This window comes from Nestor notabilis, unplaced genomic scaffold (assembly GCF_000696875.1).
Source record: "Nestor notabilis isolate BGI_N333 unplaced genomic scaffold, ASM69687v1 scaffold6240, whole genome shotgun sequence".
NCBI lineage: Eukaryota > Metazoa > Chordata > Aves > Psittaciformes > Psittacidae > Nestor > Nestor notabilis.
The window spans coordinates 25,130-39,363 of NW_009912368.1; the positions used below are offsets into that span (position 1 = coordinate 25,130).

General features: G+C 38.7%; 1 protein-coding gene across 1 annotated transcript in view; it reads right to left on the reverse strand.

The window, feature by feature from the left end:
- TBCD (tubulin folding cofactor D) overlaps window positions 1-14,126 on the reverse strand; it is a 29,432-nt gene extending 15,306 nt beyond the window's left edge. The window contains exons 1-7 of the mRNA XM_010019190.1: window positions 13,934-14,126; window positions 9,471-9,521; window positions 9,177-9,274; window positions 8,333-8,434; window positions 6,305-6,448; window positions 5,451-5,506; window positions 1,423-1,555 (exon numbers count right to left, since the gene is read on the reverse strand). Of these exons, the coding sequence (XP_010017492.1) occupies window positions 1,423-1,555; window positions 5,451-5,506; window positions 6,305-6,448; window positions 8,333-8,434; window positions 9,177-9,274; window positions 9,471-9,521; window positions 13,934-14,126 (777 nt within the window). The remainder of the gene's footprint in view (window positions 1-1,422; window positions 1,556-5,450; window positions 5,507-6,304; window positions 6,449-8,332; window positions 8,435-9,176; window positions 9,275-9,470; window positions 9,522-13,933) is intronic.
- Between the last annotated feature and the right edge of the window lie 108 nt (window positions 14,127-14,234).

The window sequence follows — 14,234 nt, forward strand, 5'->3', positions numbered from 1 at the left end:
ATAGAGCCAAAGCCAAACTCAAAGGAATTATGACAAAACACTAATGTATTATACATCCTGCAGGTCTCATCATGTGCCTAGAATGGCAAACAGTCAGTCTCCCTTTCCAGATCTGACAATAAAATGATGAAACATCATTCTGTCTTTTGAAACATACTGCAATGCATACAAATAATGCTTCCTCCTGCCTAAGCAGCAAGTCCTAAGTTATTCTAAAAATAGATCATTTCTTGTATCTTCTGATTTGGAAGAGCTGCTGGAGAGGAAACAAAAAAAAAAACCCACCCAAAAAAACACACGGCACACACTTGTTCCAGAACTTTGCTTTGATGTTTAGTAACATACTGTATATGAGTCCTCATAGCTATTAGTTAAGAAGAGCTGCAGATTTATGCAAATGATAGAAACTTGTACAAACACCAGCAAATCCTTAAACCTGTGCAAAGGCTGGTCAAGAGCAAGTCATCACCTCCACTTTGATCAACAACAAAAACAAGAAGTAACAACTCCACCTGCACAAACTGCCCCATTCTACCCAATTATATTTGGACGCCAAAATCAAACAGATACCAAAACTGTTATTCAAGGGTTTCAAAATGCACACTAACACTTTCCAGGGTATAAAACTACAAGAAAGCTTTTATAACAAGATATTCTTTGAAGGTACAGAAGGAGTGCTATTGTATAGTAGTGGTCGAGGTATTACAGACTTTTTCCCATGCGTGGTGTACCAATTTTAAAACCCAAACTAAGAATTCAGCACTTTTGAGTCATAAACTATTGTTACTTCACAAGGCAAGGAGCATTAAACAAAAAACTTGTTCAGATTAGCAAGGAAAACCATCAGAAACAGTGCATTTTCTCAGACTACTGAAGGACCCTAACAAGTTTAGTATGTCTCAGTAAAACTATTGAGAACAATATCTGAGTTGAAGAATGCACACAACTTTCTAGAGTCACTTGTATTTTGGTTACCAGTTCTAAAGTCTAGGAAAGACCACTGCTATACCAGAAGCCCAACCTCTGCATTTTATACAGTTCCAATTTTTTCATTTATTCCCAAGGTTTTGTTCAAAGAAGAAACAAAATAAGCAAACCAACCAACCAACCTCAACCCAAACTGAATTATGAAATGATTACTGATATATAATCAGCTCTTTAAAAGCATTTTTGAGAGTTATTTCTCAGTATCTATACTGGCAACTTAATTTGGTGATGACAAGAATACTTAAAGAAAATATATATATGTGGGAAGTTACAACTTCAGAACTGCTGTGGAGGAAATTCTAGCAGTGCATATTATCCTTTTTTAATAAATACACATAAACTCTCTGTGCATTTGCTACTGAAGGTCTGCCATGGTAGTATCATATGACCATAAGTACAACCATCTATCTTTTAAAAGATAAAAACAGTATTTACCAGGGCCTGGAGCATGCCATTCATAACAACGGTCCCCTCCATGGTCTGAAAAGAGGATTTAGATACCATGGAAAGTGTCCAGTCCAGGAAGTCTGCCATCCTCTTCTGCTTGACATCAGGGCGGACAATAAATCTGTCACAGAAAGAAATGAACACTGCAGTTACTAACTTCATGACTTCCAGTGAAAAGTAATTTTTCCTGCTATCCAAACCAGTTGCAGTTCCTAAATACAACTCTCCAATGGATATTTGGCTAAATTGCTGAGGGTGGGAACATTTAAACCACCATAAATTCAGCCCCTCTGTCTCTGAGCAAGGCTTTGACCCAGAATTCCACTTTCACTTCAATCTATAAACTTGTGTTCTAGAGATTTCTCATCTTAATTGTAAAGCAGCAACCATTCCAAAGGTCCATTAGAATTAGTGAAAAGCTCAAACAAATACAAGGATTCTCTCCACCATTCTCACCAAGAACAGCTATTCTGCACATCTGAAAATGGGTGCAAATCCACAGTTGGTCCATGCTGCACTGTTACCAGCCAGGCCCATAAAGAGTAATCATCAGTGCTACATTGGGGTTCTGTATATGTGAAAAGGTCAAATACTCATTATTTAACAGACTAGATGGGTCAAGAGATGTATTTTCACCTATCTCAGGGCGAAAGAGGTTCATCATGGTTAAACTACTTCTGTAAACCTATAATCATCAGTGCCAACCACGCTACAGTCAGGGCATCTGCTTCAGTTATCTGATTTAGTGTTCGTAGCACTTAAAAACAAGCAGAGATTCAGACTAATTAAGAAACTTTGTTCTTAATGCAGTCAAAGGAAACAAGGTACATGGGAAAGACCAAAAGCACAATTCATAGGGTTTAAAGAAGGATGTATGCAGAGCCTGTATCTAGTTACTTTACGCACGTACAAAGTAAATGAGGAACTGCACCAAGAGTTAACTAACGGGAAATATTAAATACAGACAAGACAGGAAACAGTGAGCAGGTATGTGATCATCTGAATTATCTTCAAAGTCAGTACCTGTTGTGTTCAGCAATAGAACAGTGAGGATTTGGGGCAGGGGTTAGTCTGGGGGCTGGTTTGCTTTATAACCAAGCAGCAAGGACACAGCCTTCTCTTGCACAACAGCGCAAGTGAGAGAAGTAACCTGTAAAGTAGATGAACTGGTTCCTAGACCCTTTCTTAGCCCAAAGGAGTTTAAATCTTATTTTCCCCAAGGAGTGCCATAACCTCCAGACTAGAAGCAAGATAAGCCTCATCCCCTCCTACTGCAACCAGGTCCCTAAGCAGACAGAAAGGAGAATTTGTGAAACAAGTTCCAGCTCCTCTGCCCTTGAAAAATAAATCACTTTGGAAAACAAGAGATCCTGATGTTTCTCTTGAAATTCATTAACTTCCAGCTCCTCTGTCCTTGAAAAGTAAATCACTTCGGAAAACAGGGGATCCTGATGGTTCTCTTGAAATTCATTAACTCCCTAAAGCAGGAACCAGAACCCAGACTTCCTCTTCCTCCCCAAGCAATTCCCTACTCAGTGTGTTACTGAGTTAAGACTCCTATATCTCCTCTCTCTCCTTGTCCTTGGATTTTTGTAGTCCTGCTTACCTAAGAAGACGAAGCAGTGATCTCTGAATAACTATGCCTATTCATTAAAGAATTGATCTGGGATATAAAAGCAGTGAATTCAAGTGCACCAAGGCCAAAATGCTTTCGACCCAGGTCTTCCAATTCCTGGTGAAGTGTTTTAATCATTAGATTATTTGAAAATAGGGTTTTCATAATTAAATAATTACAAGTACCCTAGATAGCAACTTTCCTCCCCTTAAGAGTCTTACACACCTTGATGCAGCTGGTACTAGAACCAGCTTAATGTATTCTATCACCTTACTTGTTATTAATATCTACTTTTATAAAAATTAATTCAGCCAATAAAATGTAGGTGAAAAGAACATAAGACAACTGATAATAACACATTTGCCCAGTACCCTGCGTTTGGATGCAAGGCCCTTATGAAATCCCCCTGAAATCCAGGGTTGAGCACTGCATGAACATAGAGTTTTGCTGAATGCAATGCTGTAATCAATCACATAACTGTATATATGCTTCCACTAGTAATTTAGTTTTACAGATACCCTGGAGTACCAATGAAGTGCAAATTCAACTACCATAATGTGATGAAAGAATCATTTTAAATTACTGTCACCCTTACTTGAGAAGGCTTACAAACACTAGACGTACCTTCAAGAGTCTACCCCAGTTCATTGATTTGCATGTTTTTCTGGGTTTTAGGAAGCAAAGAAGATAAAGGGCGTATCTGGGCACATGAATGCTCAAGAGTAATTCACTCTATGTCACATTTCCACCTTAAATCCTCTGCTTCTGTGAAACTGTCACAAGGCAGATGACCAATGCAAACATAAAAATCCTAGAAAAGCAACTTCCAATTATCACTTCCAAAATGCCTGCAAAACCTAGTTAGGACAAGGAAAGAAACCTACATTCTGTCACACAGAAATAAGTATGTAACAGTCAAGTTTATTTATTGAAGACAATTCAAATGCTTAATGCATTCACTTAAATCTTGCTCTGAAATATTTCACAGCAAATCAGAAAAAGTACAGGACTAGTCACCAGAGAACTGTGAGTCTGTTCTCAAACTCCTTCATGAATTTTCTCCATGACTCTGCCAGTTCTAAAACAAAAGTGTTTGTTTTGTCATGAGATTCAGAAGTGCACCGTTATACTCAACTAAATACACATTTCCAAAGCACTGAGTCCTGTGACTGAAGCTCAATAAATTTAATGTAAGTACATGAACAGTTATTTCCCCAAAAAGACAGTTAGGATCTGCTCTATTAAATGTTATATTTAACAACTATTTTGATACAATTAATGTTTCTTAATCTGGAGAAAAACGTTAATGCAGATTTTATTGTTCAGACCAGCTACGCACATCCACTACCATCATTTCATTGTGTTCGCTCACCTCCAGAGCCTCTGCTCCTATAGCTACACTGGCAAAACTATGTTGGCAGAGCCCCCTAGTGTAGACAGAGTAAATAGTGGTGTAAAGATTTTTGTAAGGGTTTCACTTGTTTTAAAAAGAAAGAAAAAAATTAAAGAAAAAACAAATGACAAACTGAGCTGACTAAAGCCCTCTTCTGCTAGAATGTACTGGAATATGTACTATGAGATACACTGGAAAAAGATACGTGTGTACTGGCACAGTTTATGGTCTTTGTAATTCATTTTCATACGCATCAGAAATGAAATCTTCACTAATGCAGGAGGAAAGAAGAGCTACAGAAGTTCGCTATTTCAAATTTGTAAACAACCCCACCACGAGTGTCACTGAAATGACACAAAATACCCGTGAGAACAACTGCACCTATGTCACACGTTTCTGGGTGTCTGAAGACCAACCATGTAAAAAAACAGGATTTAGAAAGTTCTGTTATACTACACCTGCTTAATTTGATGAATTATTTGCCAACAATAAACCTAAGAAAGCAGAAGTACTGTTTTCTGGATGAGAGAATGAAGAAAGGGACAAGATGGATATTAAGAAAATAAATTCTAGCACTACTCCTTCCTTTCACATAACTTAAGTCCTAAAAGGAAACATCAAACCCGTAATCCTACATGCCAATTCTCTGTTTAGTGTGCAACATGCTCTAAAAATCACCAGCAACACAAAGAAACTGTATCTTTCTCAAACCCAGTAGTACAAACATTGTAAATTGCCCTGGAAAGCAATTCAAGAGTATCCTGTTAACAGTGAGGATCTGTATCACTTCTGAGAGGCACCTGTTCCTCTACTAAGCAGAAAAAAACAGAGCATGTCTAGTAACAAACACACTATTGGATCTGATTCAAGCAAGTTTTACATCCCACATACAGTTGGCAACTTCCAGTCCTCCCAACAGTGTCATAAGCAGAGTGTCATACTAAAATAGGTCAGCAGAAAGGGGAACTAGCTTTTCCCTTTTTGCCAAGAAGCACAGAAGAGACTTACTTTGAAACCAGCACAGCAGCTGCATCTCGAGCCTTATCACTGACAACCAAGTAACACTAAGGGTAAAAGAAAACTAACTGTAAAGGAATGCACACATGTAGATTTCATAACTACATAACTTTGTACATGAATATACTACTTACGATTACAAACATTGTAATAATATATTTTATATCATTATGATTACAAACTGAGCCTGTAAAATTATTAGATTTCCCACTTCCCATATCTCAGATAACAAAGTCTCCCTTCTAGTCTTTCACAGTGAAATTACTGAAACCTTAACTTACAGTCTTATTTGTGCTACTACAAACCTATGAGAGATGAGCCAGTGAAGTACTGCAAGTGTCAAAAGCCTAAGATGTTCAGGTATTTGTGGGGAGGGCATGTTGTTTATTTTTATCTCAAAAGGCTGACAAGTCAAACACTTTGGCTTATGCTTAGGGAAACTTTGTGGAAAATTCTTCATGCAGTCATAGGTTCCAATGTTACTAATCCTGATCAAAAGCTGATTTTCAATATAAATCTCCAAACTTGGCTTTCAGAATAAAGTGGCTACTGTTTCCAAATGCTATAAGCTGTTAACATAATCTAAGGCATGCAGTCATATCAGATAGTTGTAAAATAAGATAGTTTATTGCTTGTGGAAAACAAGTAACAGTCTCATCTGACACTAAAGCAGCAAAGAACATCTTGAAGATTCCAAAACTATAGAGAAATTCTTTACGGAATAGACACAAAACATATGGGCTTAAATAATATTCTGAAAAGACAATAATTTATTACGTATTGGAAGATAAAGCCCGAGAAGAACATCACAGGTTGGAAAATATTACAAGAGGTTTTATACTTACTTTTGCTACTGTAAGTATGCGATCCATTGTGGGCACACGAGTGTGCCCCTCCTCAGCAATATTGCCATCAAAACGGGCCAGATCAAAAGGAATCAAGCATATCATGGAGAGCCACAGCAGAAGCATATAACGAGTTTCCCAAGTCTGGAAAAGAATGGTAAAATAGAATATGAACTCCTTTTTCTGCAATATATTCCAACAAAGTGCCTGAAGCACAAACTATCCACTGGCTCCAAGGAACTTTCAGAGTGAGATGATGAAAACTCTGAACCTGAACTCTCTGAAACACCAAAGGAGACAGAACTACAAGCAGTTCCAAACAGGAAAACAATAACAAAGTTAATGGACCCTTCCCTCTGAATCTGAAATCCCAGCAAGTTTATTTCCTTCCCAGAGGAAAACTACATGTTACTGTTTTCCTGTTTGCTCCTTCTGCCCTCAGCCCATTTGTGCCTCCAGTCACATAGGTTCTTCTTCCTAATTTCTTATGTATTGCTGTTCTGGATTTACTGAAAGAACTTTAGATGTGTTTTGTGAGACAGACAAGAAGTAACTTTTACAGGCTTTAAAGCTGTACAACTACAACAGCAGCAAAGTGAAGAGAATTGATAATGTTTATTAAGAATTTATTTTAACTTAGAGCAGTTATTGCCTTCAGATGCAGTATTTTTGTTACTTGTAATAGATTATGATGTGTCAGCAGTAGTAAGCCTTCTGGAATTTTTACCTTTCCTTATTCAAAAATAGAAGAATATGAACTATGATTATGTTGGACTTGATCATCCTTATGGATCCTTAAGGAAGGATCCTTATGGGCCCCTTCCAACTCAGGCCATTCTATGATCTCAATGCATGCTTAAAAATTATTTGCCTAAATAGTTTTTTCAGATCAGAATTCTTGCTCAGAACATTCCCAACCAAATAAAGCCTTAAATCAGGACACACAAGGAACTGATGGCGCACTGTTTCTCAAATTGCAAACAGGTAGGGAAAAAATCTGAAATTCTAGAATTACTTTTCACACTCAAGAATGTATTATCAAAAGGCAAAACTTCCTCATGCCATAACTGTGCTATTTTCTCCAATCTTCACCTCCCTCCTTTTAAAAGAAAAGTGGAAGAAAAACAAGAAAAATAAAAAAAACTCACAGATCTGAAGATAAATATTCGGGGATTGGGGAAGAATAAAACATTTTATGAAATTAAACAAGGAAAATTAACTATCATCTTCATTTCCTTATCAAAATAGAAGTTCTCACACCAACTTTAACAAAACCCCAGGGTTTAAAAACCAATCTCTTAACATTAAGAGGGATAAAAACATAAAACTTAAATACTCCCATTTTCTGTGATTTTACTTTTATGACTTCCAAGGTAAATCAACATGACCTTTACTGATGCACATAGCAGGAAAAGGATTTTTCAGTTACTCTTTTTACAAGTTCAGTATCTTTCACGGCCTTTATTACTGTTGTTTCAATTAATTTGTTCCCCTATATGAATTTTACTTGCACCTCTACAATCATCACTTCTAAATCTTCAGAACATGTTCCATGAAACAAAATCACAAAACCTCTCCTGCAATAATAAATTTCTCTTCTCACAAGATGACTATCACACTAAATCACAGAACAGTTTGGGCTGGAGGGACATTAAGGTTCATCCAGTTCCAATCACCTGCCACTGGCAGGGACACCTTCCACTAGACCAGGTTGCTCCAAGCCCCTGTGTCCAACCTGGCCTGGAACACTGCTAGGGATAGGGCAGACACAGCTTCTCTGGGCACTCTGTGCCAGTGCCTCAGCACCCTCAGTGTAAAGAGCTTCCTAATAGCTCATCCAAATCTACCCTCTTTCAGCTTGAAGCCATTCCCCCTTGTCCTATCACTAAAATACAGATGTACAGTTAACACTGGACAGGGCGTATCACTCCTTTATACACTTTTTTCCAGATTTTTTTCTTAACACTGTTCATCAGCTTCTTCTGCTGGAGACATAGAAGTTAAACAAAAAGTAAGGCAAGTTCTCACCTCAGGGTCTTTTGGATTCTGGTCTACAAGCATATCCAAAACAGGCTGTAGATCACGTACTTCATGAGGAAACAGTGGGAGGAAAACTTTGTATCCTCTCACCTGTAACAGAAGGTTTCAAAATTTAATAAACCATTTGGCATTGTCAAGTGCTGAGGAAAATTAAAATACCCTTTAAGGAGCTTCTTGTATATGATCCTCATGTAGTATGAATGTAGTTTATGAATTAAGGTCGTAAATACCTTGAGATTTTTGCACTTTACAAACTTATTAAGAATTAAGATTGCTAATACTTTAACTTAAAACAAGGGGCCTCTAGGAGACCGTCTAGTCCAGCTCTCCTGCCAAATTGTGGTCACCCACCGCAGGCTGCCCAGAACCATGTCCAGTAGGGTATTCAGGATCTCTAGGGATGGACATAGCCAACTTCCCTAAACAATCCACTGCAGTGTTCAATCCTCACAGTCAAAACATGTTTTCTCATACTCAGAAGGGAATTCCGCAATCCATCTAATTCTTCATCATACTTTACCATTCCCTTTAACATTATGATTCTGGTTTTGTCACTCAATATCTTAATGTCTGCAATTTTTAATTGGTTTTTTTTGCATGTATACCTTGATTTTTACCACTGTGGATCATTAAACAACATAAACTATCCAGAAAATGATTTAAAAAAAAAAAAAAAGATAACTACTCTTTCACAGTACAGCTTAAAACATTTTGTTGCATTGCTTAGTCAATTATTTATTTTACTATTTTTGAAGGCGTAGGGTTTTTTTATTTAAGTAACAAATAATATATTGAGAACTTACATATTTCAGCTACATTTGGGGTTTTTTACCTTTGTAATGATGTAAAGAAATTTAAAAGCCAGGTGAATGAGTGGGGGAGGAGATCCGTTGTCCCGGACTATATCCAACAACAAAGTCATCATCCACTCTAATGAAAGGGGAAGGGAAGAAGTGAGACTACATGCAGTTAGCTTACAGTTTCTCATACTTCTAATAATAAAGAGAGAGGTAGTAGTATTGTAAGTAACATAAACTACAGCAATCTTGTAAAGCGAATATGGGCCTTCTAGTTTAACAGATTTTCAAGTATATACACAAAAAATGTTTAAAGATGACATTCGTACCTAAGTGACGATCCAACAAGTGTGGTTGCTCCTGGTACTTGTCCATTATACCTGAAAAGGAAGATATCTGTAATAAACTAGTCAAATTAAAGGCTTTTACAGGCATGAATTGCAAGATACATCCCAATTCTATCCAGCTTTAGCTTAAGATTTCTGTATCCTTGAGCTAGGTGCTGCCACCACCTGTAAGTGAGGTCAAAAAGTAAGACCACCACAAAGAAGTAACTGTAAAAATACAGTGTGCCCTTCCACAGGGCAATCACTTACCTACACTGAACTATGAAGTCCCTTTAGGAGTCTCTCAAATTACTGTGACCAAAGCTCACAGCACTCACTCAGTTTGTTGCTGCCCTTCACTGCAGAGCTCCTTGTGGCTCTCCTTTCCTAAGCACCACTTACCAGCACACCATTTCTGATGGAACTCTGCAACCAGAGGACAACATTGAACCACTATAGACTGCAGCTGCTCCAGATGTACCAGCTTTACGCTGGACTCCTACCCACATAGTGACCAGAACACTGCTTTAGCCCTTTCTGCCCTGCTCTTCACATCCTCTTCATTAACATACGGAATCCCACTTACTTTAACACACTGTTCTGTTTGTTGGCAGGTCAAATTACTGATTGTCTTTAAAAACACAGACCAATATATTTCAACATCAAGAATTGGAGTAGCATGACTCTTTTCTAACCCTGAGGGTAATACAACCATGAGGAAATTCTCCCTGGACATACTGGACTTCACCACAAGGCTATCTCTCCTCCCATGCCTGGAACCCATTTAAAGATATAGCTCCACCACTGAGGATCTGTACTGAAACAGGGTATGGACACCACAAAAGTCTTATCTCTTTCTTTTGAGCTACCTCGCTACAGCAGAAGGAAAGCCAACACTTTGCATGTGAAGATGCACTTCACAATCCTCAGAGCTAGTTTTTCATTTTGAAATAGAATAGAGGAAATTATTCAGCAAAGAACAAAGAATCCTTGATAAATTTTAACCTGGACCAATACAAACTGTAGCTATTACTAGCGGTGTTCCTCAAAACTTTTCACATTACTTTATCTTGCTGCCAGTAATATGTTATCTTCCTTTTGGGAACTGACTTGAGAGAAGACAACCTGAATACTGAAAAAAACCCCAAGAAGAGCTTGCCACAGTTTTTAGGAAAAAAAAGGCATTTCAATTTACAAGTAGAATCAACAAAAAGCAACTACAGAAATGAGAGATGGATTTCAGAAGAGATCATCAACTGATCCAGTATTGCACTGGAGATTGCCTGGGTCATATATATCTGGTCAGAAAATAGCTTTTCAATTAGAAAACTAAAATACTTTCTTAATCTCTCCTTTTCCCGCATTTATGTTTCTCACAGCTTTGGTCCCTACCCCTTTTCTCCACTTGTCACATCAACACTTAGATTTAAGTTATAACTCATCTTCAACACTGCTACACTTGACAAGTGGATGACACCGCACAAGCACTTTCAATGGTATCCTTGTGCAATTCCAACTGGATACCACAGTGCTGCCTTCTATCAAGAGGGAAGCCTGAGCTTCCTAATCATCAATAACTTCCTGTTGTAATTAAAGATACCTTGTTCTGGGTTCAGCTGTAGCAGTTATTTTTCTCCTTCATAGTAGCTGGTGGAGTGCTGTGGTTTTGACTTTAGTCTGAGAACAACGCTGGTAACACACCAATGGTTTAGTTGTTGCTAAGTAATGCTTACCCTGATCAAGGACTTTTCAGTCTCCTGCTCTGCCAGGGAGGAGGGGCACAGGAAGCCAGGAGGGAGCAGAGACAGGACACCTGACCCAAACTGGCCAAAGGGGTGTTCCATACCACAGCACGTCATGGCCAGTATATAAACTGGGGGGAATTACCCGGAAGACCCAGATCACTGCTCAGGTCAGGCTGGGTATCGGTCGGCGGGTGGTGAACGGTTGTATCCTCTCCTCTTGTTATTTCCCTTATCATTATTATCATTGGTGGTAGCAGTAGTGGTTTGTATCATAGCTTAGTTACTGGACTGCTCTTATCTCAACCCATGGGAGTTACATTCTTTTGATTCTCCTCCCCATCCCTCTCGGAGCGAGGGGAGGAAAAAAAGGGGAGTGAGCAAGCAGCTGCGTGGTTCTGAGTTACCGGCTGGGCTTAAACCACAATATAACTTAAGATGCAAATGACAGAACTAGTGAATACAAGAAATTCTATCAACACTCCAAACAACAGCTCTCAAGCAGATGTGGAATTTAACAGCAAATTCCCTATCCTTCAAAATCATTTTCCCAAATCACAGTCCAGCAATCTAAAATAAAACCCTAAATCTAAATGCTGAAGAGAATGAACTGGAAAAAAAATTCTTCAAATGTTATTATTTAAAAAAAAAAAAAAAAAAAAAAGGGAATATAAAAGTTCCTAATTTTTCCTACAAAATCATGGTTGCAGGTTGAATGCTCTAACTGTTGTGGTTTAAGCCCAGCTCAGCACCACACAGCCATTCGTTCACCTCCATCTCCCCTTCCCCCTGCCAAGGTGGGATGGGGAGGGGAATTGAAACAATGTAAACCCCACAGCCTGAGGTAAGAACAGCCCAATAACTAAAGTATAATACTAATAAAAATGATAAGAGGAATAACAAGGGGAGAGAATATAAAACTAAAAGGGGAAAAGGAAAGAAAAATAATAAACACAAGTGATGCACAATACAATTGCTCAGCACCTGCTGACTGATACCCAGCCTGACCCAAGCAGCGATCAGTCCCTTCCAGGTAACTCCCTCCATTTTATACCCTGGCCATGAGATGGCATACCCCTTTGGCTAGTTTGGGTCTAGTTTGTCCTGTCTCTGCTCCCTCCTGGCTTCTTCTGCCCTCCTCACTGACACAGCATGAGACTGAAAAGTGCTTGATGAGGGTAAGCACAACTGAGCAATAACTAAAACATCAGTGCGTTACCAGCCTTATTCTCAGAACAAAGCCAAAACACAGCACTGTACACCTGCTAGAAAGGACAAAAATAACTGTTAGAGCTGAACCCAGGACACTTCCAAACTTCTAACAGTCCACAAAACAAAACGAGTAACACATGTTTTTTGTAAATGCTTCAGAGACCTGAGTTAAAATCCTCTGTAAGTGACGATTCCTGCCTTATCTGCATACAGATTATTCCTTAAGCTTCAACACTATATCCCACACATTTAGCCTCTCACCATATTTGGGACAGTTTGCCCAAATGAGGGCGAATTATCAAAGGATCAAATGATAACTTACAACACTAAATATTATAACCAAGTATTGAACAACATATACAGTACCTATCAGTTTTAAGTATACTAACACTGAATTTAATGAGCAATGATGTGCATGTAGAAAGTTCATAAATACAATTTAAGCACACAGAGACAGTACACATGATATGGAAGACAGAGAGGCACAGCAAGGTGATGATGATGGCCTTTCAGACACAGATTTCTTCAGTAACAGCTTCTCTATCCCATCAAAGTCAGTCATTCCACCTGTGATACTGACCAGTCAACACAAATATGGATGTTCTTGCTACTTCTTTCTGTTCATCATTAACCTTCTCGGAACAATCAGTTACGTCAACCAAGTACAATACTACTGAGTAACTTCTGCAGGGTCAGATTTCCAAATTTAGGATTTTCTGGTTTATCGTTTGCCTACCTAGTCTCTTTTTGTCCAAAATGCAGACACTGCATCAATATTTTGACTGCAAATTTTTTGGTTTTTTGCAATTTCACCACTTTTGCAGAAGTACCTGCAAAATGTTAGTGCACTTAACTTGTAAATATAAGAAACTTGGAATTAACTTCTGCAAATCACCTGGTCAGAATACTGGATCCAATACACAGATGTGCATCATAACAGGCTAATTACCAAAGGCCCTGCTACATGTACCTAATTACACACTTCTATGTTCAGCTGAGGTCTAGAAGCAGAATCACTTTCATGATATGGCACAAAAGCTCAGTTATTAAGTCAGATCCAAGTTGCCCTCTCTCAGAAATAATTACATGATCTGTATGGATTCAGCTGCCCTTCTTATTTCCTATGAAATATAAAGTAAAAATATTAAATTATCACTTTCAAGCACAAAACGTATGCATTTTTAACAAGTGATTAGGTACAAAAATGGCTTTGACAGACATAAAAACTTTAATTACTTTATTGCCTGCATTTGAATGGAAAACTGGAAGCTCAACATGGGTCAGAATTCAGATTTCTTAAATCTGAAACCTAAGTTTTTATTTACAGTAGTTAAATTGTGTGTAATAATGGAATACACATCTGGAACACAAAATGAGTAAGAAATAAACCTAAACTACGTGTTGATAAAGTTCCAGCATTACCACTAACCCAAAATTAGTATTTCGGTCCTTTTTGGGTACTAAATTCCTTGAACTAGTAGGGGACATGTTCCCTTCGGATGACGCGCTTACCTACAAATTTTTCCACGATCGTTTCCCGAGACGCCAGGTCCCCGAAGGCTCCCTTCAGGTTACCGATGAGCCCCCTGACCTCCTGGCTCTCTGTGAAGCTCTCCAGAATGCTTCTCGTGGTGATGACACCCGTCTCCTGATTCTTGCCTTCTTCTGGCTCCGACCCCACTCCATCCATCTCGCCCAAAGCCATGTCCGCTGCCGGCCGTCACCGCTGCCTCCCACTGCTGGGCAGAGCAAGAGCCGGTCACTGCACCAGAGCCCACCCCTCCCCTCAGCCGTCCCTCCATCCCTCAGGCGA